General features: G+C 35.1%; 1 protein-coding gene across 5 annotated transcripts in view; it reads right to left on the reverse strand.

The window, feature by feature from the left end:
• PLA2G4A (phospholipase A2 group IVA) overlaps nucleotides 1-25,374 on the reverse strand; it is a 174,464-nt gene that overhangs the window by 114,845 nt on the left and 34,245 nt on the right. For 4 of the 5 annotated variants that reach the window (XM_063613757.1, XM_055234361.2, XM_063613756.1 and 1 more), the window contains exons 2-3: nucleotides 20,136-20,237; nucleotides 4,443-4,524 (exon numbers count right to left, since the gene is read on the reverse strand). In XM_063613757.1, the coding sequence (XP_063469827.1) occupies nucleotides 4,443-4,524; nucleotides 20,136-20,168 (115 nt within the window). In that variant the 5' untranslated portion in view covers nucleotides 20,169-20,237. The remainder of the gene's footprint in view (nucleotides 1-4,442; nucleotides 4,525-20,135; nucleotides 20,238-25,374) is intronic. The other variant, XM_063613758.1, reaches the window with a different exon arrangement.

Here is a 25,374-nt window from a genome sequence, read left to right on the forward strand (position 1 = left end):
AATCTCATCGCAGGGAGTGAAACATGGCTCTAATAGTTCTGAATTCTAAGGCCAGCCTCCGTTATCATTCAGTATCTGTGTTTTTCCCAACACTTTCTAAAAGAAGCAGAAATTCAGTAAGGTAGCTATTGCATTTGTGTCAGCTATTTCATTTGGTTATAAAATGAAGTTTGTGGCCAGAGTTGTGTTCTGTTTCTTACAGGCACAAAGAAAATTCTATGACCAATTGAAATACTACACTCACTGCAGCCATTCTGCAAACATATCTTCTGTTAAAAGAGGAAAGGGACAACTTAGAATATAGAGTTTAACATACATTAACCTAACATTTAGCACCCAACATGATGCTGACATGTAGCTTGTTACATATCACATCTACAACAACTTCCTGTGGGTTTAAAAGTAAGAGTTACATGCACACTTATGTTTATTGCAGCACTATTCACAATAGCAAAGAGTTGGAACCAACCCAAATGTCCAACAACGATAGACTGGATTAAGAAAATGTGGCACATATACACCATGGAATACTATGCAGCCATAAAAAATGATGAGTTCATGTCCTTTGTAGGGACATGGATGAAACTGGAAAACATCATTCTCAGTAAACTATCGCAAGGACAAAAAACCAAACACCGCATGTTCTCACTCATAGGTGGGAATTGAACAATGAGAACTCACGGACACAGGAAGGGGAACATCACACTCCGGGGACTGTTGTGGGGTGGGGGGAAGGGGAAGGGACAGCATTAGGAGATATACCTAATGCTAAATGACGAGTTAATGGGTGCAGCAAAACAACATGGCACATGGATACATATGTAACAAACCTGCACATTGTGCACACGTACCCTAAAACCTAAAGTATAATAATAAAAATAAATAAATAAATAAAGAGTTACATTAATATTGCCAAATTAATGCAAGCTACTTATTTCAAAGATAAAAATAGAGCAATGATTTTGAGTCAGGTGTAAATGTGAACTTCAGACTGCCTCTTCCTATGAACTATAAACATAAGAATGCAGAAGGAGTCATTACTAGAGCACTGGGTATAAATGCTACATTTGAGTAATACTGAAACTAGCAACCATGTCTGGGAAGGAACTGGCAGCTGTCTTATTCTTGGCTTGTCAATGCCCTCAAGTGAAAACAAGGAATAAAAGAGATGCTATAAATTAAAACGTCAGCTCTGACTCTTCAAAAGACAGTTTATTGGGTGTTGCTGATTTTATTCTGAGGTTTTAACAGTGCAGAAGCATATTTCTAAATGTAGGTAGTTAGGGTAGCATGATTTATCAAAGGACAAAATAAAAAATAGATATAAACTTAGTATTATCCTTTTTTATGAATATTTTACCAAGAATTAACTAGTTGATTTTTTATTTGTCTTGGTACCCTTGAGAAAGCCCTCACACACACAAGCAAGGCAGAAAACTCCAATAGTAATCCATCATTCTTCTTTACCAAGATGTAGAATTTTATGGAACTCTACCTTTATAAATAAATGCAGACAGTATGAACAACAGAAGAGGATGTAGAGTTCTGTGATCCTGGTCTTCACAGATCTTAGGACTTTTAAAAATAGTTCTTATAGTTCTATTCTTGTCTATGTTTAAAGAACAGCTATGTACAAACACCCCAAATTCAGCTATTTGGTAATTTGTATAGATCAAGCTCTCCAAGAAATATCATCAAAATTCCTCTCAGAAAAGTGATGGCTAATACCTGTGCCTTTTCTCACTAGAGTGTCCCACAACTTTTCAAAAATAAAGTGGTTGGTACTATACATCATCTATTCACTTTTCCATAGTAACTTTATCACTGTATTTATTTCTCTAAAACTCCTTCATGTTCTTTTTGTCTCTTCCTGACTGTGAACTCATTAAGGTGATATAAATGGTCGACAACAACTCCCTCCCCACACACACATGAAAGTAACAATTCAAAAAAAAAAAAACTCAATTACAAATGCTGAATAAAAATTCTAACAGAATGCCATAACACTGTCCTTTCTCCCACAGCAACTAATCTTCAGTGGCCATTCCTTTCATGGGTCCTTCACTTTAAAAAGGAAGCTTCCAAAATTAAGAGTCTAATCTGTGTTATGTACACTGTGGGGATCCAAAATCTAAATGTTCCTTGTCCCAGGAGATGAATTAATATCTCAGGTTCATTCTTTTAGTAACATTATCAATATCAATTCAAAGAGATCTAAAATGAAACTTTCAGCATTACATTTTTCCCTATTCTAATTATAATAAATAACCATTGCCAAAGTGCCTGGGCCTACCATGAGATGTTGCTAGAAAATCAGATCCACACCAGTTGAAAGAGACTCATGGAGTATAAAGTTTGAACTGCTGTTGGACTCATCTTAGGCACAATGACAGTCATTGTCTCTACACAACAGAATGCTGCATTGATTAAAAAAAAGGGGTGGGGGGATTGCTGCTGCTTTATCTAAGAGACAGTAACTGTATTTTTAAAAGTCAAATTAGCTCTGTCTTTTGCATGCCTGACAAGCTACTGACATAAAATTTAGTTGAATTAAGAATGGCTTTTCCAACACACAGCATGACCTCTTTGGTTGCAAAACCCATGCCTTTTCTTAAGAGTATGGTGGGTAACAGTGTCTAAATACAGCTTCTAATGAGGCTTCTCTTTCGCAGGGGCCTTTCTTTCAGTAAATTCTCATTTAAAATGGTGAAAATGAAAAGAATTGTAAAAAGCAAAATAAGAATAACTTCAGAAAAATATTAATAAAGGGATGATTACATGGGTTAAACTGAAGTCTGAGATAAAATTTAAAATGTAAATATCTGGTCAAAGCTAGTTTTGAAGAAATTGCCATTGCTCCCCTCACCTGTCATGAAAACCACTGCTCAGCCAAAACTCTTGCTGTTAGATTCTACCTAACAATCCTCTCCTTGCTTCAGACATTTACCAACTTCCTGGACTCTCCTCATTCACTGAAGGTATGAGCCTTAAGTTCACATTCTTTCTTTTCTCAGTATCTAACTCCTCCCTCTTTATTGGCATTTTCATTGCCATTTCAACAGGCTGAAGTCCTTCCTGTTCTTTGAAAAAAAAGAAAAACCTATTTTCCACATTCCTCTCCAATAAATTTCATATACTACAATCACAACATTTTGAAAAACGAAAATTCAGTTGTGTGACTTACTACTTAAATGCCATCAAATTCTTCCCATTGCATTAATGAAAAAATCTTAGCCCTAAGTCTTTGTCTTACCAGGGCTTATCATCCTAGTCTCATCTGCCCCTCCAGCCCCCACCTCTGTTATCTATTCTCTGGTAATATTGGGTCTGTTCTAGCTCCTCACAAGCATTCTGGTCTTTTTGCCTTGGAACATGCTGTTTTCTCTGCCTAGGATTTCTTCTTGCTGTCATAACCAAGATACTTTTCCTTTAGGTACCAGTTTAAATGTCATTTGGGCTGGGAACCCTACCTGTTTCCCGGACGATACATTGCAATCTCTGTTCTTTTTCCAAAACCTGTTTTGAGAGTTAAATTATCCATTCCCATTTTAACAATCTAAGATGTTAACAAATCTAAGACATTATTAAATCTAAGATGTTATCAAATCCATCATCATAATACTTTGTTGTAACCGTTATTATTTGTATTCCACTTGCATGAATTCCAACCCTTTAAATAATAAGATTCCACAAGGAAAATTGCCTTTTTTAAAAACATGGAGAAAGATACCGTCAACAAGTTAATTCAGCATTATCCTCAGGCTGTGGATCGCATCATTTCAGGCTGTCCTATACCAGTTTCTATGGCTATTCCATACAAAATAAACACACTCAAAGGCATAAGAACTAGAGAAAAACTACATTTTAAAAATTCCAAATGCATAATACTTCACAGAGGCAGCTTGTTTAAAGTCTTTACTCAGTATTCTTTTAGAAGCAAAATTAAGCAAAATTTCTTTGAATTCCCAAGATGTGTACGTCACAAGAAAGTCATTTTGTCTGACTCCAAGTGATCTCAGCTAATTTAAAGCCAAGGTAAAATGCTGTTCTGACAGATAGCATCAGAGAACTGTTCAAAATGTTATCATTCAAAGATCTAGACAAACATAACCACATTTGAAGAAGGCAGAACCTCTGATTTGTCAAGGAACTCAAGCAATTAAAGGGTGAAGCATAATTATACGTTTAACAGCAAAGAAAATAAGGGCACTTATGCATGTCACCAAAGGCCCCCTTTGTCACTTTGGCTAATTTAAGGCCCAGGTAAAATGCTAATCTGACAGATAGCATCAGAGAACTGTTCGAAATGTTATTATTCAAAGATCTAGACAAACATACCCACATTTGAAGAAGGCAGAACCTCCGATTTGTCAAGGAACTCAAGCAATTAAAGGCTAGACCATAATTACACGTTTAATAGCAAAGAAAAAAAGGGCACTTACGCATGTCACCAAAGGCCCCCTTTGTCACTTTGGTGGCACGTAACACCACTACCGTAAACTTGTGGGAATACTGGTGCTCCACCTGGAAATAAAATGACAGTAAATTTAAAATAAGCTTCCAACATAGAACCTCATTTTTTCCTTGAGATTAATTTAAAATATTCTACTTAAAAACAAGTAGCATGCATACCAGAAACATTCTTTGATGTAAGGCTGCTTCTTTTTTGACTCTCTTCTCTCTCATCACAGAATCATTGAGTTTCGACTGTGCCTTAAAATGTCACTACAGCTTGACTATAAGCACTTCTTTGCAGTCCAGTTTATCAAGCACTTGGTAAAAAATGTAAATCAGGACTGCAGGTATTCTAGGAGCACAATCAGGCTTTGTACTTGTTTACTAGGAAGCCCTGGTTTATAAAGGTGAACTCAGAGCAAGACATTCTAGATTCATTTGTTGTTGTTGCTGTTCACTGAAGCAATCAATCAAAAGTCTTTTCTGCATGACATTTCCAGGACAGCTTTCAAAACTCTATGGACCCAAGGCAATAACCAGCAAACAAATTGCACTAATTATAATGCATTTGTTAGAAATCATATGCAAGAATATTAAGATTTGTTATTAGCCTAACACCTTGCGTAAACATAATAAACATTAACAGGTAGAGGACTTCATTAGACACTTCACCTAAATGGGAAACAGTTATCAAACAATTCTACTCACTAAAGCAGAATGAGGAAGCAGGAACTCACATAGTTCTTGGGGCAACTGAAAAGGTTACAAAGTCTTTATCTAAAACTCAAACATTTCTTGTTTTAATCTTAGGAGAGGTCACTTCCCTTAATTTTAGTAGGCTTGCTTAACTGGTTGAAAAGTTCATAATTGATTAAAAAGAGGCTCAGATACTGACAATACTGAAAAGTGAGCAGTGACAGTCTAAATGCAAGGAGGCAAAAAAAATTGTCAAAAGTGTAGACAGATTGATAAGGACCAGCAGTAGTAGAATATAGGGACAAAAATTAGACAGCACTCAATAGCTTCTGTAGAAATCACTCCATCAATAATATAATTAATATTTCAATTTATAATACAGCATCAAAGAGGTGAAGACATGAATAATGAGCATACCTTGTTTAAAAAGGCAGAGAAGCATAAAAATCTTTCAAAATAATGCTGATTCAACTTTATTTAAAAAAAGAAATACCTTCAACATCCAAGAGTTCTGAGTAGCCAAAGTTTTATTATACATAAATGAAATGATCAATCACAAAAATATTTGAAACTAAATGAAATTGACAGTACACCTTGTCAAAATTTGAATGATGCCTTGAAAGCAGTACTGAATGGGAAATTTATAGCACTGAATGCATTTACTAAAAAAGAAGAAAGAACTAAAATCAATAATCTAAGTTACCACCTTAGGATACTGGAAAAAAAAGAGCAAATTAAATCCAAGGTAAACAAAAACAAATAGTAAAAAGTAGAACAGAAATCAATAAAATTGGAAACAGGAAATAGAGAAAATCAATGCAACCAAAATTTGGTTCTTTGAAAAAATCATTAAGATCAATGAGCCATTAGCCATGCTAAGAAAAAAAAAAAAAGGATGAGAGAGAGAGAACAAAACTACTAATACCAGAAATGATAAGGGACATTATGACAGATCGCATGGACATTTAAAGGATAACAGAAGAAATACTACAAACAACTCTATGCTCACGAATTTGATAACCTAGATGAAATGGATCGATTTCTTAAAAGACAGAATCTACCAAAATTTACATAAGAAGAAATAGACAATCTAAATAGGCCCACATCTATTAAAGAAATTGAATCAATAATTAATAACCTTACAAAACAGAAAGCACCATGTTCACATGGGTTCACTGTTAAATTCTACCAAACATTTAAGAGGAAACTATATCAATTCTCTACAATCTCTTCCAGAGGATAAAAGCAGAGGGAATGCTTCTTAAATCTTTCTCAGAGGCCACCATTACCCTAATTCCAAAACCAGACAAAGTCATTACAAGAAAAGAAAACTACAGGCCAATATTTCTCATGAACATACATGTCAAAGTTCTCAATAGAATATTAGCAAATCAAGTCCAACAACATATAAAAAGAATTAGATACCAGACCGGGCCCAATGGCTCACGCCTGTAATCTCAGCACTTTGGGAGGTGGAGGCAGGTGGATCACCTGAGGTCAGGAGTTTGAGACCAGCCTGGCTAACATGGTGAAACCCTATCTCTACTAAAAATACAAAAAAATTAGCTGGGCATGGTGGTGTGTGCCTGTAATCCCAGCTACTTGGGAGGCTGAAGCAAGAGAATCGCTTGAACCCTGGCAGCAGCGGTTGCAGTGAGCAAGATAGCGCCATTGCACTCCAGCGGGACTCTGTCTCAAAAAAAAAAAAAAAAAAAAAAAAAAAAAACAAAAACAGAATTATACACCATGACCAAGAAGGGTTTATGTCAGATACACAAAGCTGGTTCAGCATTCAAAAGTCTATTAATTTAATCCATCATATCAACAAACTAAACAAGAAAAATCACATGATCATATCAACAGATGAATAAAAAGCATTTGACAAAATTTAGCATCCATCTATAATAATAAAAAATTTCAGCGAGCTAGAAATAGAAGGGAGTTTTATCAACTTGATAAAGGATGTCTACAAAAAACCTATAATTAATGTCATATTTAATGATGACAAAATGGAAGTTTCCCCAAAAACATCAGGAGCAAGGCAAGGAGGTTCCCTGTCATCACCCTTTTCAACATTGTACTAGAAGTCCTATTTAATGCAATAAGATAAGAAAAGGAAATAAAAGGCATATAGATTGAGAATGAAGAAATAAAACTTTGTTTACAGATAACATGAATGTCTATGTAGAAAACCCAATATAAGCAATTAAAAAAAAACTCCTGGAACTAATTATGTGACTATAACAAGATTTCAGGAGATAAGATTAATATACGAAAGTCAATTGCTTTTCTACATACCAGAAATGAACAAGTAGACTTTGAAATTAAAAACACAATACTACTTAATTAGCACTCCCCAAAATGAAATAGTTATAAATCTAACAATGTATGTAGAAGATCTATATGAGGAAGAATACAAAATTCATATGAAATAAATCAAGGAAGAACTAAATAAATGGAGAGATATTCCATATTCATGGATGGGAAGACTCAATAATGTAAAGATGTCATTTCTTTCCAATGTGATCTATAGATTCAACAAAGTACCAATAAAAATCACAAATATTCTGTGAAAATGAGAAACTGATTCTAAAATTCATATGAAGAGGCAAGAGACCCAGAATAGTAAACACAAAATTGAAGGAGAAGACAAAAGTTAGAGGACTGATGCTATGCAACTTCAAGATTACTATAAAGCTACAGTAATCAAGACAGTGTGATACTGGCAATAAATAAAAAAAATACAAACAAACAAACAAACCAGATCAGTGGAACAGAATACAGAAGCACATAAATAAAGTCAACTGATCTTTGACAAAGGAGAAAAGACAATAAAATGAAGCAAAGATAGTCTTATCCACAAATGATGCTGGAAGAACTGGACATCCACATGCAGAAAATGAATCTATACAGATGATTACTGGGCCTGAAATACAATGAGAAAATGCTCTTGAAAATCTAACTTAAAAATTAGCTTTCTCCGCAAAAGGAACCATCTCAATAATAATTATTATACATAATGATGCTCCCCTCCCAAAATCATCTATGCTTTTTTTGCATATCTAAGAACTTCTAATATTACATGGGTTTTCAAATACCTAGAAACCTTCCTTGTATCATAAAAACTATGAGCAATATTTTTATCTATTATTTAATATTTGATTTTTGAAGTTGCTGCAAATACATTCACATACTAAATGTTATTAATAACATGTACAAAAAGATTGTTTTTATTATAAGGACTCATTGAATGTGAACCATATGTCATACATTCTACTAGACACCAACTGTCATTTAATATTCCAAACAACCCTAAAGAGTAGGTGTTATTATTTATATTTATAAATGAGTAAAATGAGATTCTGAGAGGCTCAGTAATTTCCCAGTTACTCATAGATAGTAAATGGTGACATTTTACTAGAAATTAGCCTTGCTGTTCGGTGTCTGTGCCCATCTCTTTCTAAGAGCTTTAAGGATTAATAAGAGAGTAACTATAATAAAGTAAGCACGTATTCTTGGAGAAAGATGTTCAGTTTCAATCAATGATTATCCAAATAGTCTTTTGAGAATCGCTTACCATGTTTCCTGGGGCCACTATCACATGCAATTTCAAACTAGTCCAGACTGAGCTAGGTTTCAACTTGGATAGGAGACGTTTGGTTATATCTCAGGGATAGTGCCAGAGGAAATTACATTACTGAATTCACAACCAATGTTCTCCAAGGGAAACTAATGACTCAGGACAATGGTGGCTGGTAGTTGGCAGAGAGAGATGTCATATTTCAATTGAGTTGTCAAATCTAAGCTCAATCCACTGACTTAGTCACAAAGATTAAGCTTTGCCTTCAGGTCTTAGATTACTTTGAGTGTCTTTCTGCATTCAAAATCATTTCCATAGTAAAAACCAAGACACTTTTTCTTTTCAAAATTACAATTTCCTATTCATTAGGAAAACAGCTACTGTATTAAATTCATTCTGGATAAGTATATTGACATATGTAACTATGATTGGCATTGAAAAAAAGAACCAATTTATACCAAATCAATTTGATGATCTTCCTAATCTGTTTAAAACTCTACTGTTATAAGACAAGAACCAAAGAAACAATCATAAAATAAAGTTGATGGAAAATAAAGTAAATTCTGAATGCAAATATTGTTTTTCTCTATTCAACCTAACTTTGCCTAATTTTTAAAACTAAAAACTGTTAGTATGAAAAAGACTATGATATGTTATTACTGAACCCAGAGATTATGGTCACCACAACTGGCAATAGGCACCTTCTCAGAAATTTTTTTTAATGGTTGTATTGATGTCATTAATAAATCATGAGGTTTCTTTGGTAAGATACTTATTTTCAGTTTCACTTTCAGGTGTGGAGTTTCATTCTAATATAACTATGAAGCACGGGCATTTTGCTATTATTCACCTACACTTTTAAAGAATGATCAGCATTATCTATTTTTAGTCTAACAACACTCTCTAATCTTGTTTTAAAAATTCTCAGACATGGGTTGGCCATGTGCAGAAATTATCTCAATGGTCAAAACACCTAATTTGGAACATAATTTGTTAGCTCTAGAAGACATCACTAAAAGAAAATCAAAATCAGAAATATGACTTGAGATTCTTCTCCCCTTGAACAAGAAATTTATCACCTGCACAAGTATATACATTGTTTGGCAATATATTATATTATATATGTATATATTTTTATTTTATTTTATTTAGACAGAGTCCCATTCTATCACCCAGGCTAGAGTTCAGTGGATCAGATGATCTTCCCACCTCAGCCTCCCAAGTAGCTTGGATTACAAGCACACACCACCACACCCAGCTAATTTTTGATTTTTGTTTTTGTTTTTGTTTTTGTAGAGATGGGATTTTGCCATGTTGCTCAGGCTAGTGTCAAACTCCTAGGCTCAAGCAATCTGCCCACCTCAGCCTCCCAAAGTGCTGGGATTACAGGCATGAGCCACCACACCTGGCCTATAGTTGTATATATTTTTAAAAATAAAAGCAAATATAGAGTGCATTCTTATTGCAGTAAGAAGATTTTAAGTCCTCTTTTAATCATGAGTATAGGGACTGGTATCCAGAATATATAAGGAACTCAACTCAATAACAAAATAATAATAATAATAATAATAATAATAATCTGATTTTTAAAACAAGTAAAAGACTTAAATAGACATTTCTCAAAAGAAGACACTCAAATGGCCAACAAGTACATGAAAAAATGCTCAACATCACTTATGCTCAGGGACATGCAAATGAAAACCACAATGAGATATTACCTCATCCCAACTAGAATCGCTATTAAAAAAAAACCACAAAAATAACAAATGCTGGCATAGATGTAGAGAAAGAGAAACATTTATACACTGTTGGTGGAAAACTAAATTTGTATAGCCATTGTGTAAAACAGTATGGAGGTTTTTCAAAAAAAATTAAAAATAGTACTATCATATGGTCCAGCAATCCTACTATTGGGCATATATCTAAAGGAAATGAAAGCAGTGTGTCAGAGACAAATCTGCACTCCTATGTTTATTGCAACACCATTCACAATAACCAAGATGTGGAATTAACCTAAGTGCCCATCAATGGATAAATAAAAGTGGTACATATACACAATGGAATACTATTCAACCACAAGAAAGAAGGATATCTTGTCATTTGTTTCAACAGGGATGAACCTGGAGGACTTTATGCTAAATAGTTATGTATTTGCGGTTGGGAGTGGTGGCTCACGCCTATAATCCCAGCACTTTGGGAGGGAGGCCAAGGAAGGTGGATCACCTGAGGTCAGGAGTTCGAGACCAGCCTGGCCAATATGGTGAAACCCCATCTCTACTAAAAATATAAAAAATTAGGCAAATTAGCCGGGCGTGGTGGCAGGCACCTGTAATCCCAGCTTCTCAGGAGGTTGAGACAGGATAATGGCTTGAACTCAGGAGGCGGAGGTTACAGTGAGCTGAGATCATGCCACTGCCCTCCAGCCTGGGCAACAGAGCGAGACTCTGTCTCAAAAAAAAAAAATAGTTATATATTTGCACAGAAAGACAAATAGCACAACATCTACCCATACGTGGAATCTAAAGAAGTTGATGCCATAGAAGTAGAGAGTAAGATAGTGGTTACCAGAGGCTAGGGAAGATAGGAGGAAGGAGAAAATGGGGAGAGAATGGTAAATGGGTAAAAAGTTAGGTAGGAGAAATAAGTACTGGTGTTCTATAGCACAGCAGGATGACTATGGTTAATAGTAACGTGCTGCATATTTCAAAATAGAAGAGAAGATTTTTAATGTGCTACCACAAAGATGTGATAAATGTATGAGATGATGAATATGCTACAAATCTTGATTTAATTATTACACAATGTATAATACAATGGAACATCATACTGTACCTCATAAATATATACAATTACTATGTGTCAAAAACAGAATTTTAAAAAGTGAAGTGTCAAACAAAAAAGGAAAAAGATTGCAGGGATTGCTCTAGCAGTGAAAACCAGTACAAGAAAATATTAATGTTAACAGCTTGGTTCTAAAATTCTAATTTAACTGGGTGCCGTGGTGCACACCTGTAGTGACAGCTACCTGAGAGGCTCAGACAGAAGGATCGCTTAAGCCCAGGAGTTTGAGGCCAGCCTAGGCAATATAGCAGACCCTGTCTTTAAAAAAGAAAATGGTAAAATATTTACTTAATGATATATTCATCATGAGTTTATAGTGACTATAATATCCTTAAAACATTGAAACGAAACAACTGCCCAAATATCTAGCACCTAAATTGTAAGTGTAATATAGATTCTAGTCCAATGGTAACTAAATATCTACAGCATCACAAAAAAAAGTGTGAACATCAGCCTTTTTCTACCTCAATACTTATGAGGAAATCTACACTCTCCTGGAGTAACAGTGACTGAGGGGACTCTGAAGAACAGGTGCACCTTCACCTTTCTAGAGGAGCTCATTAGAACAGATGAAGTAGCCTGTGCATTTGAAAAGTTTTTCTCACACGTCCTTGGCGCTTTGGGAAAGTCATATTTATTTGGTTTAGAATTACTGCCCTAGATGATATGTCATGTTCATTCAGATCTAAGATGTCTTTGCACTGATGGTTTTCAAATGTGAACCTTAAGGCTGATAGATCCAATACACTTGAAAATATGGATATGCTAACAAATACTATTTTAGATATTTTATCCCTATTTTGAGGAACTTCTTAAAAACCTCCCTGCTTTACTTGTTCTTTTCATTAAGCAACAAATAAAAGGTTCAGGCCATGCGTGGTGGCTCAGGCCTGTAATCCCAGCACTTTGGGAAACTGAGGAGGGTGGATTACTTAAGGTCAGGAGTTTCAGACCAGCCTGGCCAACATGGTGAAACCCCATCACTATTAAAAATACAAAAAATTAGCTGGGCGTGGTAGCCCATGCCTGTAATCCCAGCTACGTGGGAGGCTGAGGCAAGAGAATCGCTTGAACCCGGGAGGCAGAGGTTGCAATGAGCCAAGATCTCACCACTGCACTCCAGCCTGGGTGACAGAGTGAGACCCTGTCTCAAAAAAAAAAAAAAAAAGTTCATAACTAAAAGACACAGACATAAGTCAGAAGGGCATTTACAATAAAGTCTCTTATATTTTCTGTTTTTGTTTCCTCATATATAAAATGGCAATCAGAAAACCAACTTCATATGATTTTCCTGAGAATTAAATGACTATATATAAAAATAACTCAAAATAGAAAAGTAAAGATTCCAATATTTTTATTATTTCTACACTCATGTTAATAATAATATATTACATTGGTATACAATTATATATAAATTATATTATTTTACTTAATATGATACACTAAGTAAAATGATATCATGGGTAAAATGAGGTTTTCTTACTCTCAGTACACAGCCTTCAGTGGGGAGGAGTCCTTCCTTTACTTACCTCATGTTACTGAGCAGTGAAGATCCATATTCTAGACGTAGAAAATAACTGTCATATGGTGAAAAACCAACAGTCTGGCCAATAACACAGGATTTTCTCAAGGGTTCCCTCGCACAAATCCAGACTCCAACATTATAATTTCACATAGGGCAGTGTTGAATGTCAGGTTTGGGGGATGACTTTAGCATCTGTGGAACTCCTTTAAAATAGGATGATTATCCAACTTTTTGGGATCGTCGGGAGGCACTACTGACTGACCGTGAAAGAAGTAATGAGGGAATTCCACTCATGATAACAGCAGATTAAGTAATCTGGGAGACCATTGCCCACTAAAAGTAACTACAAACTGGAAAAGTTTTTTAAAAATAAGCATTTTCCTAAAAGTAGGAAAGAACTAACTAGATAGGAAAGCATTAACTACCAGGACAGAGAGCAAAGGTGGAAAAAGGGCACAAAAACCCAGAGACGTGAGCTCAGTTTTGCTACAGGGGCACTTGCTGATCCAGAAAAGGAGAGGACTGAGAGACTGCACAGCCTTGAGAGATTCATCAGCGTTCTAAGGATAAGGACCCCAGTAAACCACACTCCTGTTTCACACTAAAATCTCCACAGACTGTGACATAGGACTAAGCACGAACATCCTTTCCATGTACTGGTAACCCATTTTAGTGCAATACAAGCTGCCCAGAAAACCAATCTGGAACTGGGATTACATTTGTCCCAAACTGCTAGTATCCCCAGGGACCTGACAGAAGCAAATAAGTTATCTCTAAAGGATTACTTCTATTTTTCACCATAATGTTCAACACAAAATCAAAGATAACTGGGAATATAACAAGTCATGTCACCAAGACTACAAATTAGCATAATTAATCAACAGGCACAGAAATAAACCCATCCATTAATCAGGTATACTATACTTATAATGTTCAAGGAAAAGAAAGTCAAATTGAAATATGACTATATGGAACTGGGAGTATAAAAAAATGGCTGAGAAGATTTTAAAAAGAACCAAAAAGAAATTTGAGAACTGAAAGATAAACCTGGTGACCTTCCAGGGATTTCTGATCTGTGTTGTGTGGTAAAGAAGCAGAAACATGGACATTACTTCGAATTAGTGCACTTTTGCCTCCTAAGGGAGGCTTGTGGCAGGGCATGGCTGATATCAAGGAAAAGTTAGAAGTTTACCATTAGCTGTGATGGTTAATTTTACACATCAATTTCAGTAAGCCATGTGTTGTCCAGGTTAAACATTGTTTTTAGGTGTGCCTGTGAGGGTATTTCTACATGACATTACCATTTGAATCAGTGGGCTCAGTAAAGTAGATTGCCCTCCGGGATGCAGTTGGGCATCACCCAATTTGTTGAGAGCCCAAACAGAACAGAGGCAGAGGAAAGAAGAATTCACTCCCATTTATTCTTGCCTCACTGAGCTGAGACAGCTCCTTGCATCTTGTCCTGCCCTCAGATTGGGATTTACGTTGTCAGCTCCCCTGGTTCTCAGGCCTACAGACTAAGACCAAAATACACCCCAACTGTACAGCATTTCCAGCTTGAGATGGCAGATCATAGGACTGCTCAGCCTCCATAATTGTGTGAGCCAATCATTAATCAATTAATTATAAATTAATTAATGTCTCATAATAAATCAATAAATTAGTCAATATCTCCTATTTGTCATAATAAATTAATTAATACCACATACTTAATAAATTAATATTTCCTATTGGTCCTGATTCTCTAGAGAACCTTAATACACTAGCTTTCTTCTTCCTCATTTTTCTAGATTTTTAGTGCTCACAGAAATTATACTATTTGCCAAAAAACTCATTATTAACCCATTTACAGTCCTGTGCCTTTGTAATAATAGTTTTACCACTTTTATATTTGTGATTTTCTAGTAGCAGCATCTCATTGTCTAACTTTTCTGAAAATATCTTATATCATTATTTCAAAGGAATAATTTTGTGCACATAACAATTTACTATTTATAAAAGCTCTGTGAAGCAGACACAGCAGGTCCTATTCATACCCTGTTTTCCAGATGAGGCAGGTAAAAGTCAGAGTCTACGTGTTCGTGATCATGTAACTGGTAAGACTAGAACTCCTACCAGAACACTAGTTCTTTGATTACTTATTCAGTGGTGGTTTTCTTTCCTGTGTTACTGTAAAAATCTGAATAACAGCCTTCTACATTTTTGGTAAAAATTTCCAGTCATCCTACAAGTATATTTTTTGAAAGCCCTTGTACTTTACTATGCAATCATGCTGCCATATCCACATGGTTTACTGTCCCTAATGTGAAGACAACCTTAGTTTCTGTGGGATGTGAGGCAGTGCCCCTCCATTGTTAATAGGTGGTAGAAAGAGGTGTGAATTTTTTCACTTCAGGGATATGGCTCATATTTTCAGAGTAAAAAGATGGAAAATGTTATAAATATTTTATACTTGACCTCTTCTTATAAAATTGATGGCTCCTGGTCAAAAAAATAAAAAACTTCAATAAATTCTGAAGGCACAAAAATCCTTGAGGTTGGAAGGCACCTCATAATGATTCTAAACATACGGAAACTAAATTCTGTCATGTATTTGTCACTCTGTTTTCCTACTAGCTTCTTAAAATCCAAGCACCATTGGAAGCAAGAGAGCTTGCTGGCTGCAAATTGCTGCATCAGCCCACAGGATTCTCCAACATGCCCCTGCATCACAGGAATGGTGAAAATGAGCCCAGTCTTCTGGCCTTGAGGCAGCCAAAACTGTGTTAGCCTGTTTGGCATCATGAGCTCATTACTATTAATAGTAAGCTGGCTTGATTCACTCCAACTTTCCTTTTTACCAATAACATTCAGGGTTGAGTGTGCTTGCTCACTTATATATTTTGAAAAATATCTTTCTGTGAAAATCAGAGCAGGAAATTTTTTTAAAAACAATTTACACACACACACACACACATGCACACCCACAGTTGTTTTTTTTTCATATACACATAGCAAGAATAAGAAGAATGAAGAAAACCGTAAAGCTCACAGATCTTATCATTTAAAAGGGCTATAAATTAGAATGCTAGTTGCTGTCTAAGCCTGATATTGCAGAAAGTAATGAAAAATGTGATACCAATATGTGGTTTATTCATGTTTTGTAATGTGGTATAATATAATATTACCACATAGGCAATTACTATAGCCTAAATGTATTGCTATAGTCAACAAAATTTTCCAGAAGAGGTCCCAGTGCTGAACCTTAGATGTCCAGATGCAGTTTGATTTTTAAATATACTCTGCCATTCAAAAGAAACTACCATCAGAGTGAACAGGCAATCTACAGAATGGGAGAAAATTTTTGCAACCTACTCATCTGACAAAGGGCTAATATCCAGAATCTACAAAGAACTCAAACAAATTTACAAGAAAAAAACAACCCCATCAAAAAGTGGGCAAAGGATATGAACAGACACTTCTCAAAAGAAGACATCTATGCAGCCAACAACAGATACATTAAAAAATGTTCATCATCACTGGTCACCAGAGAAATACAAATCAAAACCACAATGAGATACCATCTCACGCCAGTTAGAATGACAATCATGAAAAAGTCAGGAAACAACAGATTCTGGAGAGGATGTGGAGAAATAGGAACACTTTTACACTATTGGTGGGACTGTAAACTAGTTCAACCATTGTGAAAGACAGTGTGGTGATTCCTCAAGGATCTAAAACTAGAATTACCATTTGACCCAGCAATCCCATTACTGGGTATAAACCCAAAGGATTATAAATCATGCTACTATAAAGACGCATGCACACATATGTTTATTGCGGCACTATTCACAATAGCAAAGACTTGGAACCAACCCAAATGTTCACCAATGATAGACTGGATTAAGAAAATGTGGCACATATTTACCATGGAATACTATGCAGCCATAAAAAAGGATGAGTTCATGTCCTTTGCAGGGACATGGATGAAGCTGGAAACCATCATTCTCAGCAAACTAACAAGGAACAGAAAACCAAACACCACGTGTTCTCACACATAGGTGGAAACTGAACAATGAGATCACTTGGACACAGGGCAGGGAACATCACACATCACACACCAGGGCCTGTCAGGAGGTGGGGGGCCGGAGGAGGGATAACATTAGGAGAAATACCTAATGTAAATGACGAGTTAATGGGTGCAGCAAACCAACATGGCAAATGTATACCTATGTAGCAAACCTGCAAGTTGTGCACATGTACCCTAGAACTTACAGTTTAATTTAAAAAAGTGTAAAAAACTAAATATATATAATATATAACATATATTTTATATAACATATTTTATATACTCTGCCATGTTAAAAGAAGAAACTGAATGGCCAGTTCACCAGATCATCTGACAAGACACATGTGGGGGCTGCATGGCAGTCAGTAATAAGGCTTGGTCAGATCAAGTAGAAGAGTGAAAGTCATTCAAAATAATCATATTCTTTGAAATGTTGTGTGTTCCAACCATACTGAACTTCTTTCATTTCCTTGAATCATGTACTATTATATCCCGCCTTCAGACTACTTCACATATGCTTATTTTTTCCAATTCAGAAAAGTCATTTTCTCTCTCTTTAACTGACAAACTTCTGCTAACCTTCAGGTCTATGCTGACATGTTACTTCCCCTAGAAATCCTTTCCAGAGGATTCCTGTTATTAATTCTTCCTGTTATTTACTCCAGAGTCATCTTCATTGTCTCCTATCAGAGCCCTTACATTGTGGGCTTACATTATCTTATGGTTATTATAAATAATTTTTTCATACTTTTCTGCTAAACATAAACAACCAGGAGTTCAAGACCAGCCTGGCCAACATAGCAAAACTTCGTCTCTATTAAAAACACAAAAAAATTAGCCGGGCATGGTAGTGGACACCTGTAAACCCAGCTACAGGGGAGGCTGAAGCAGGGGAATTGCTTGAACCCGAGAGATGGAGGTTGCAGTGAGCCATGATCGCACTACAGCACTCCAGCTTAGGCATCAGAGTGAGACTCCATCTCAAAAAAAAGAAAAAAGCAACAACTATTTGGAAAATAAAGTTTGCAAATACTTTTACAATTACATTAAAACATCAAATAGCAAAAAATACATCCAAAAATATGTATATACATACACACAAGATTTCTTAAAGAAAACTATAATACATTACTGAGATAATTAAAGATAAAATTAAGTAACGTTTAGTTTTGGATGAGATTCATGGTTTGTTAATGGATTGGAAAACTCAATATTGTTATCATATTATCTCTCCTCTGTAGAATCATTATAGTCCCAACCAAAATCCCAGCAATTTTGTGTGCATGTGCACGTGCATGCATGCATGAGTGTGTGTGTGTGTGTGTGTGTAAATTGGCAAAATGAATCCAAAAATTATATGGAAATGCGAAGAACTAAAACTAGACAGGATATTCTTGAAGAAGAAAAAATTGGAGGATTTACATTGCCATATATAAAGACACATTTTAAAGCTTCAGAAATTAGGATAGATTAGCATTGGGGCAAACTACAGAAATTGGGATAGATTGGTATTGGGGCAAACACTATTTGACTAATAAAACAGAAAAGAAATGAAGCCACACATATATGGTTGCCTGATTTATAGAGAATCACCATTGCCATTCAAAAAGAATATGATGGTTATCAGTAGACTAAATAAATAGCTTGTGACATATTCAAATAATGAAAAACCACATGGCAATGTAAAAGTATGGAAGTGTGCTACTCACAACAACATGAATGAATCTCATAGACACAATGTTGAATGCAGAAATGTATATGAAGGTCAAAAATAAGCAAAACTTACCCATGATAATAGAGGTAAAATATTGGCTACCTTTGAGGCAAGTTATTGACTAGAAGGTATATGAGCAAGTCTTCCTGGGTACTTACAATCTGAGTGATGGTTTCATGGGTGGAATACATATGTAAAAATCCATCAAGCTTAACAATTAAGATTTATGCACTTTATGTATTATATCTCAATTTATTAAAAAAAGAGAGTCAGACAGAAAGAAGAGCTTGCATAAGAAAACTGAGAAGTAACCAACAGCAAGGAAACAGAAGAAACAAAACCAGAAAAATCTGAGAAGAGTTTCAAGAAAATAGCAATGAGCAACAGAGTTGGGTAGAAGGAGTGGGGGGACTGAAGAGTTTATTGGATTTAACACAAAAGAAGCCAATTAATTAGACCTTTTTGTGAAGTGGAAGGGCTGAGTCCAGGTCAATGATTCAAGTTATGAATGGAGAGGAAGAAGGCATTACAAATAATTATAATATATTAAACTTTTCATCCAAGGAGGGCAAGAAAGAGGATGATATCTAGAAATGGATGCAGAGTAAGAAAACAGCATTTTATTTCAAGTAAAAATGAGGCTATGAATTACTCCTTAAATATCCATAAAACCTGTATCTACTTCATATAAGCCTGAGTCTCAAATGTTGAATTCAGCAAGGAAATCTCTCTTCTGTTTATTGACCAGAAGAGAGCATGTATACTTCCACTGGAGTTCGGAAAATTACCTACTAAAATTTGAATTACTTTACTCTTTACTAAAACCCATAGAAGAATTTATTTAAACATATCTAACTAAGGGGAAGTTTATAGAATTAATTGCCCTGAAAATGCAAACCAAAATATAGCCCTAAACTAAGAAATTCTTTTACTTTTATTCTTCTTTCCACCAAGTCATGTGAAGGGTGTAAACTACACAGGCTGATGATTGCTAAGAGATAACAACATTTTTTATTGTTCCATTATTATTATTATGGATGTTTGGGTATTTTTTTCCTTTCAAGTTCCTCTTTTCTGGAAACTTACAGTAATAAAATGAAAAGATAAATTAGTTTTATTATGTTCCGTAGCCTCTTCCTACCATATTAAGTTCATATGAGTTTAATAACAAATGCAGAAGTTGTCACAGTTTTACTTTACTAGCAATGCCCGCAATACTCACAGAAACATATCAGTCCCCCTCCAAGAAAGAATTTATAAACAGTGAACGACTTACTATAATGTGCTGGTAAGGATCTATAAATGACATTTTGGTTTCAATTACAGGAAATGTTTTCACACTTCAAAGTCTTCTTTGGCACTCTAGCGTCTTTAAAACCTACAAAATAAACAATCACTATTGTTAAGCTTCCTCTTGGATGCAGTTCTAAGATTTAAGCAATTATGAGTATGCATCTTAGGAAGAAAATGTCTACCCAAGGACACTAGATAGGTTTGGTTCCCTGTGTATACGAATGGGTATCACACATAACTTAGAGAAAAGATAAACATGTTTGGATGATACTGTTTATTTTCCATATTTACTTGTTCAAATTTATACTGTGAATAATTATTAGGAAACTACAGGGCTTGTGTTGCTTTTCATTTGCCAAGTATTTTATGAGAAATATGTTGAAATTACGGAAACTTAAAATTATTTTTGTACTGTTTATATTATAATTAAGCCACATGTCATTGTTTTCTCAGTAGGGTCAGCAATATACAAATTCACAAAAAAAAGAAAGATATTTTCACCTTAGCTATTTGTTAGGAATTATAAAAGTACATTCATGTTGAATTTGAACTTTAGTAATGACATTTTTAAATAAATGTTTGTTCATTTGAAGACACCAGTTTAATTTGGAAGCAGTTAAATAAAAATATTTTAATGGAAAAATGCTCTCTATGCTTTCCCTTTTTCTTCTACACTTACTCCTTGTTATTTAAAATCAAATAAAAAACTATTAAATGAATGAACATTTTTGCTCTTCCATTATACCAAGTCCTTGAGATTTCATAAAACAACAGACAACTTGTATTTCAGCATTTTATAAGTTACATCTAATTTGGAATACCTTTTCAAATATCTTCATTATTTATCTTTAATATGTAAATTCTAAAATGTTTATATTTCAAAATAAATTTGTTTTAAATTTTTAATGATCTTTCTTTTGAAACATCAACTTTTAAAAAACTATAAAAGTGATTCCTGCTCATTGTCACAAACAGAAACTGCTGAAGTGAACAAAGAATAAAGTGTAGTCACCATTTTCATTATGATGTGTATCTTTCCAGGCCGTTTTACTGCTTTTTCATAATACTTCAAGCAATAAGAAAAGAGAGGATTTAAAATTTTCTTTAAAAAAATGGGATCTTCTATCGAGACCGTCCCGGCTAACACAGTGAAACCCCGTCTCTACTAAAAATACAAAAAATTAGCCAGGCGTGGTGGCGGGCGCCTGTAGTCCCAGCTACTCCGGAGGCTGAGGCAGGAGAATGGCGTGAACCCCCGGAGGGCGGAGCCTGCAGTGAGCCGAGATCGCGCCACTGCACTCCAGCCTGGGCGGCAGCGAGACTCTGTCTCAAAAAACAAACAAACAAACAAAAAAAAGGGATCTTCTAATACACCCTTGAGTTTTTAAACTCACTTTCTTCACTATATTTGGCTGTAAAAAATATGAAGCAATATTATATGAACGGTAAAAATCACCCATAGTTTTCTATTTAAGAATTATAAAAAATAAGTATTCCCCCCGTTCTTCATTTTGGTTCATTAATCACCATTATTTGTACCAACAAGAAAAAAAGTGTTTTTAAAGTAAAACATCTATTTACTTTCATCACTTACTTCTTAAGCTCCTGAAGTACAAATGCTTTTATCTTATCATGCATATTAATCAGGCTCAAAATGTATATAGCATTTTAAATCAACTTTTTAAATAAAGATGAGGACAAACTATGAGTCTAATTTATCATGATAAATTACTATAATCTTTGTTTTGCATTTTCTTACTTTAAACCTAATAGAAAAGTTTGCTGATAACATTAACCAATTATAAACTACTTTAGTGCTGTAGTTTTATTATTCCCTCCAAAACTCATGTTGAAATTTAATTGCCAATGTAATGGTATTGGGAGGTGGGGCCTTTGAGAGGTGATTAGATAATGAGGGTTTCACCCTCATGGGTGGGTTTAATGCCTTTTTAAAGGGGCTCATGGAATGGGCTCTCTCTCTTAGCCCTTTTGCCTTCTGCCATATTTTAGATCCAGCCTTCCTCTCCTCTGGACAATGGCTATCTTGAAAGAAAAGAATAGCCTCACCAGGCACCAAAACTGCTGGCTCCTTGGCCTTGGACTTCCCAGCGTCCAAAACTGTAAGCCAATAAATTTATTCACTTTATTAATTACCCAGTGGGTCACATTCTGTTATAGCAGCACAAAACAGACTAAGGCACTCAGCTTTCACATTTCTGTTATTTTGATTGGACCTGGCTGCTATTGTTAGTAACTTTCAGGATTTTATTCCAATATCATCTTTCCAGTGAAGTCTTCCCTGACCATATTATTTAAAATTGGCAAAACCCCTGCTTTCTTGCTTTATGGCCATCTAGCATCCACTTATGTAGTTTCTGTTGTGTTACTATCTCTTCTCCCTTCTTCATTAGAATATAAATTCTATGAAGGCAGGTTTTTTGTGTGTTTCATTCATTGTGAAATTCCCAGTCCCTATGTAGGCACATGTGGGCACTTAATACATATTTGTTAAATAATGGATGAATGATAGGATATATGTATATACATGTAAGAGGGATAATTTTCAAGCCCAGTTACACTAAAGCATTTTGCTCAAGTCAAGGGATGTTCCTTTTCTATTTATCCATAAGTTGTATTACCCTCATCCCTCATCCTCTATTCTACTATACCGTCTTACACTGTTAATCAATATCGATATGAGTTTCTCTTTTATCTCTTATTATTTTTCCCTAATTATCCAGATATTACACACATCTTACAAATATGATTATCCATTTACTACTATACTGTACTGTGTCTTTGATTAGGTGCTAAGTATTTTTGAAACTATATTTTATATTTGTTGGATGACATTATAAAACAATACAGGAAAACTACAATAGAGTAATTTTTACTCTGGTATTTATAGTTAAATTTATAATACAAGAAATATATACCTATATTGAGTGATATGATCCTTACGATTCAGCACTTCCCATTATCAGCATTTTCTGTGCTATTTCTATTACAACATTTTTAAAGTGATCAGCAATGACTTTCTACCAGTATGGCTGATGTTTTCATGCCAATTAATTTCAAAATATGAAAACTACATCCATTCCCAAGTCAGAATCCAGCTAATACTCTAGAGCTGTGGGTGGAATATATTTTTATGGATGATATAACATAAAATCACCTGCCTCATTTTTATCTTTACCATCCATATTTCCCTCACATCATTTCCCCTCAGAAGTGATTTCTTAATATGAAGCGTTCTATGCATATGATGGTACACATAAAGCTCCTAGGCCCAAGAGCATGAGGCCTTTAGATTGCTGCAGTAGTGGTAATTCCTGAGAGGTTATGTCCTCCTTCTCCAGAAGCTGAAATGTCTATGTGGGACAATGCCAGGACAGTACTATCAGGGATTCAAAGGATGAAGGTAAGCCAATTATTTTCTTTGTTGAAGCAGCATAATTTGGTGAAAACACCATTGGATATGGGATCTAGAAAGACCTTAATTCAAGCTCCAATTTCATATTCTAAAACCCAGGTTACTTGCTTGTAATATGAATAACACTACTGTGAAAGGTACCTAGCCCATAATAAATATTCAGTGCATATGATTTGCTTTTAAGATAATCATTACATAGACTTATCACTAATAACATTATATATTTACTTGAAAGATGTACTGTCTGTTGTAATTATTGTTGTGACAGTAGAAAATAAGAAATTTTTTTATATATTTGTCACTTACAAATAAATATCTACAATATACCTTGTGCTGTGCTAGCTGCTTCGGAGCAAAAAAATGGTGAATCAGACAGGTGTATACCATGAAACTTTGTGGCCCTATAGACTTTATACTTGACAATCTCCATAGAGGAACCTCAAAAAGTAAACAAGAGTCTGGTAGTTATTCTCACCAAAGTTTTCTGTGTTAAAAACTGTAATAATGAGAATGGCATAGTAGAAGAGCATCTGGTGGGACTCACGGCCATTCCATTCACAAACAGTAGCTTCATAGGAGATACTTTGTTCATTCAACAAATACATCTTTGCTATCTACCTAGTCTATAGTAGGCACTGGGGAAACAATACTGAATAAGGCATAGCTCGTACCTTGTAGAAACAAAATGAGGCAATCTAGGGGTAGCAATAAATGCAGGCTAGCCTGAGTTTTCACGCATACATGTTGCTAAAAGTAGTAACACTTTTTATTGTGATTAATGTCTCCAGTTGGAAGGAAATCTTGAAACCTATTCTTCTGGGAAAATATCATCAATGAGTTTCTATTCCCTTAGTAGAAAAATCAGAATTCCTTAACATGGTGTACAATGGTGATTTTTATATCTGTTTAATGCAAACCAAAACAAATAAACCTTTGCATATCACAATATAATACATAAATATACACACAGACAAATATTTGAAATACAGAAGTTTCATATGATACTTTTACTAAGTACAATGTACTCTGATTTTAGTCTATTACTTTTGTTTAAATGCTGGTAACAGCCCACTGAATTGATTTCATGACTCACTAACAGCAATTTGAAGAATACTAGTGCAAAAGATTGCAAATTGAATTTCTATCTACTTCCTCAGCCCCATACCACTACTTTCCCTTTTGCTTTCTATGCTAAAGCCATACTGGTTTTCTTTCCTTCAAATGTGTCAAGCTCTTTCCCACTCAGGGCTGTAACTTTTCTATTCATTCATTTAGTCAACAAACATTTAAGGCATAACTACCATGTGTCAAACATTGTTCAAGACCCTGGAGAGGCAAAATTGAGGAGCTAGATACATTCCCTTCCCTCTTGGAGATTCCATCTCTAGAAAGCAATCAGAAAACAAGGAATCCAAAAAATAAAAGAAACAATTGGAAATAGAGTTGTATAAAATGATGGAAACAGGTAAAAGGCAGAAACAAAGAATAATTGAGGCTGAGCACTAAAAAGGAGCTAGCCATACAGAGTGAGGAGAGAGTGGGTTTAGAATATAATGTTCCAGGCAGGCAGTATGAGGAACTGAGAGAAGACAAGTGGCTGGAGAATGGTGAGCAAATGTGAAAGTGGCTTATGATGAAGTTGGAAATATAGGCAGTGGCAGATAATGTTGAACCTCTTAGGCAACTACTGTTTACCTAGCTAAATCTGACCCATTCTCCAGGATTCAGTTTCAACATCACTTCCACAGAGAACCCTTCCGTGACCTTCAAAGTATATTTGGTCTGCCTG

Source organism: Symphalangus syndactylus, chromosome 19 (assembly GCF_028878055.3).
Source record: "Symphalangus syndactylus isolate Jambi chromosome 19, NHGRI_mSymSyn1-v2.1_pri, whole genome shotgun sequence".
NCBI lineage: Eukaryota > Metazoa > Chordata > Mammalia > Primates > Hylobatidae > Symphalangus > Symphalangus syndactylus.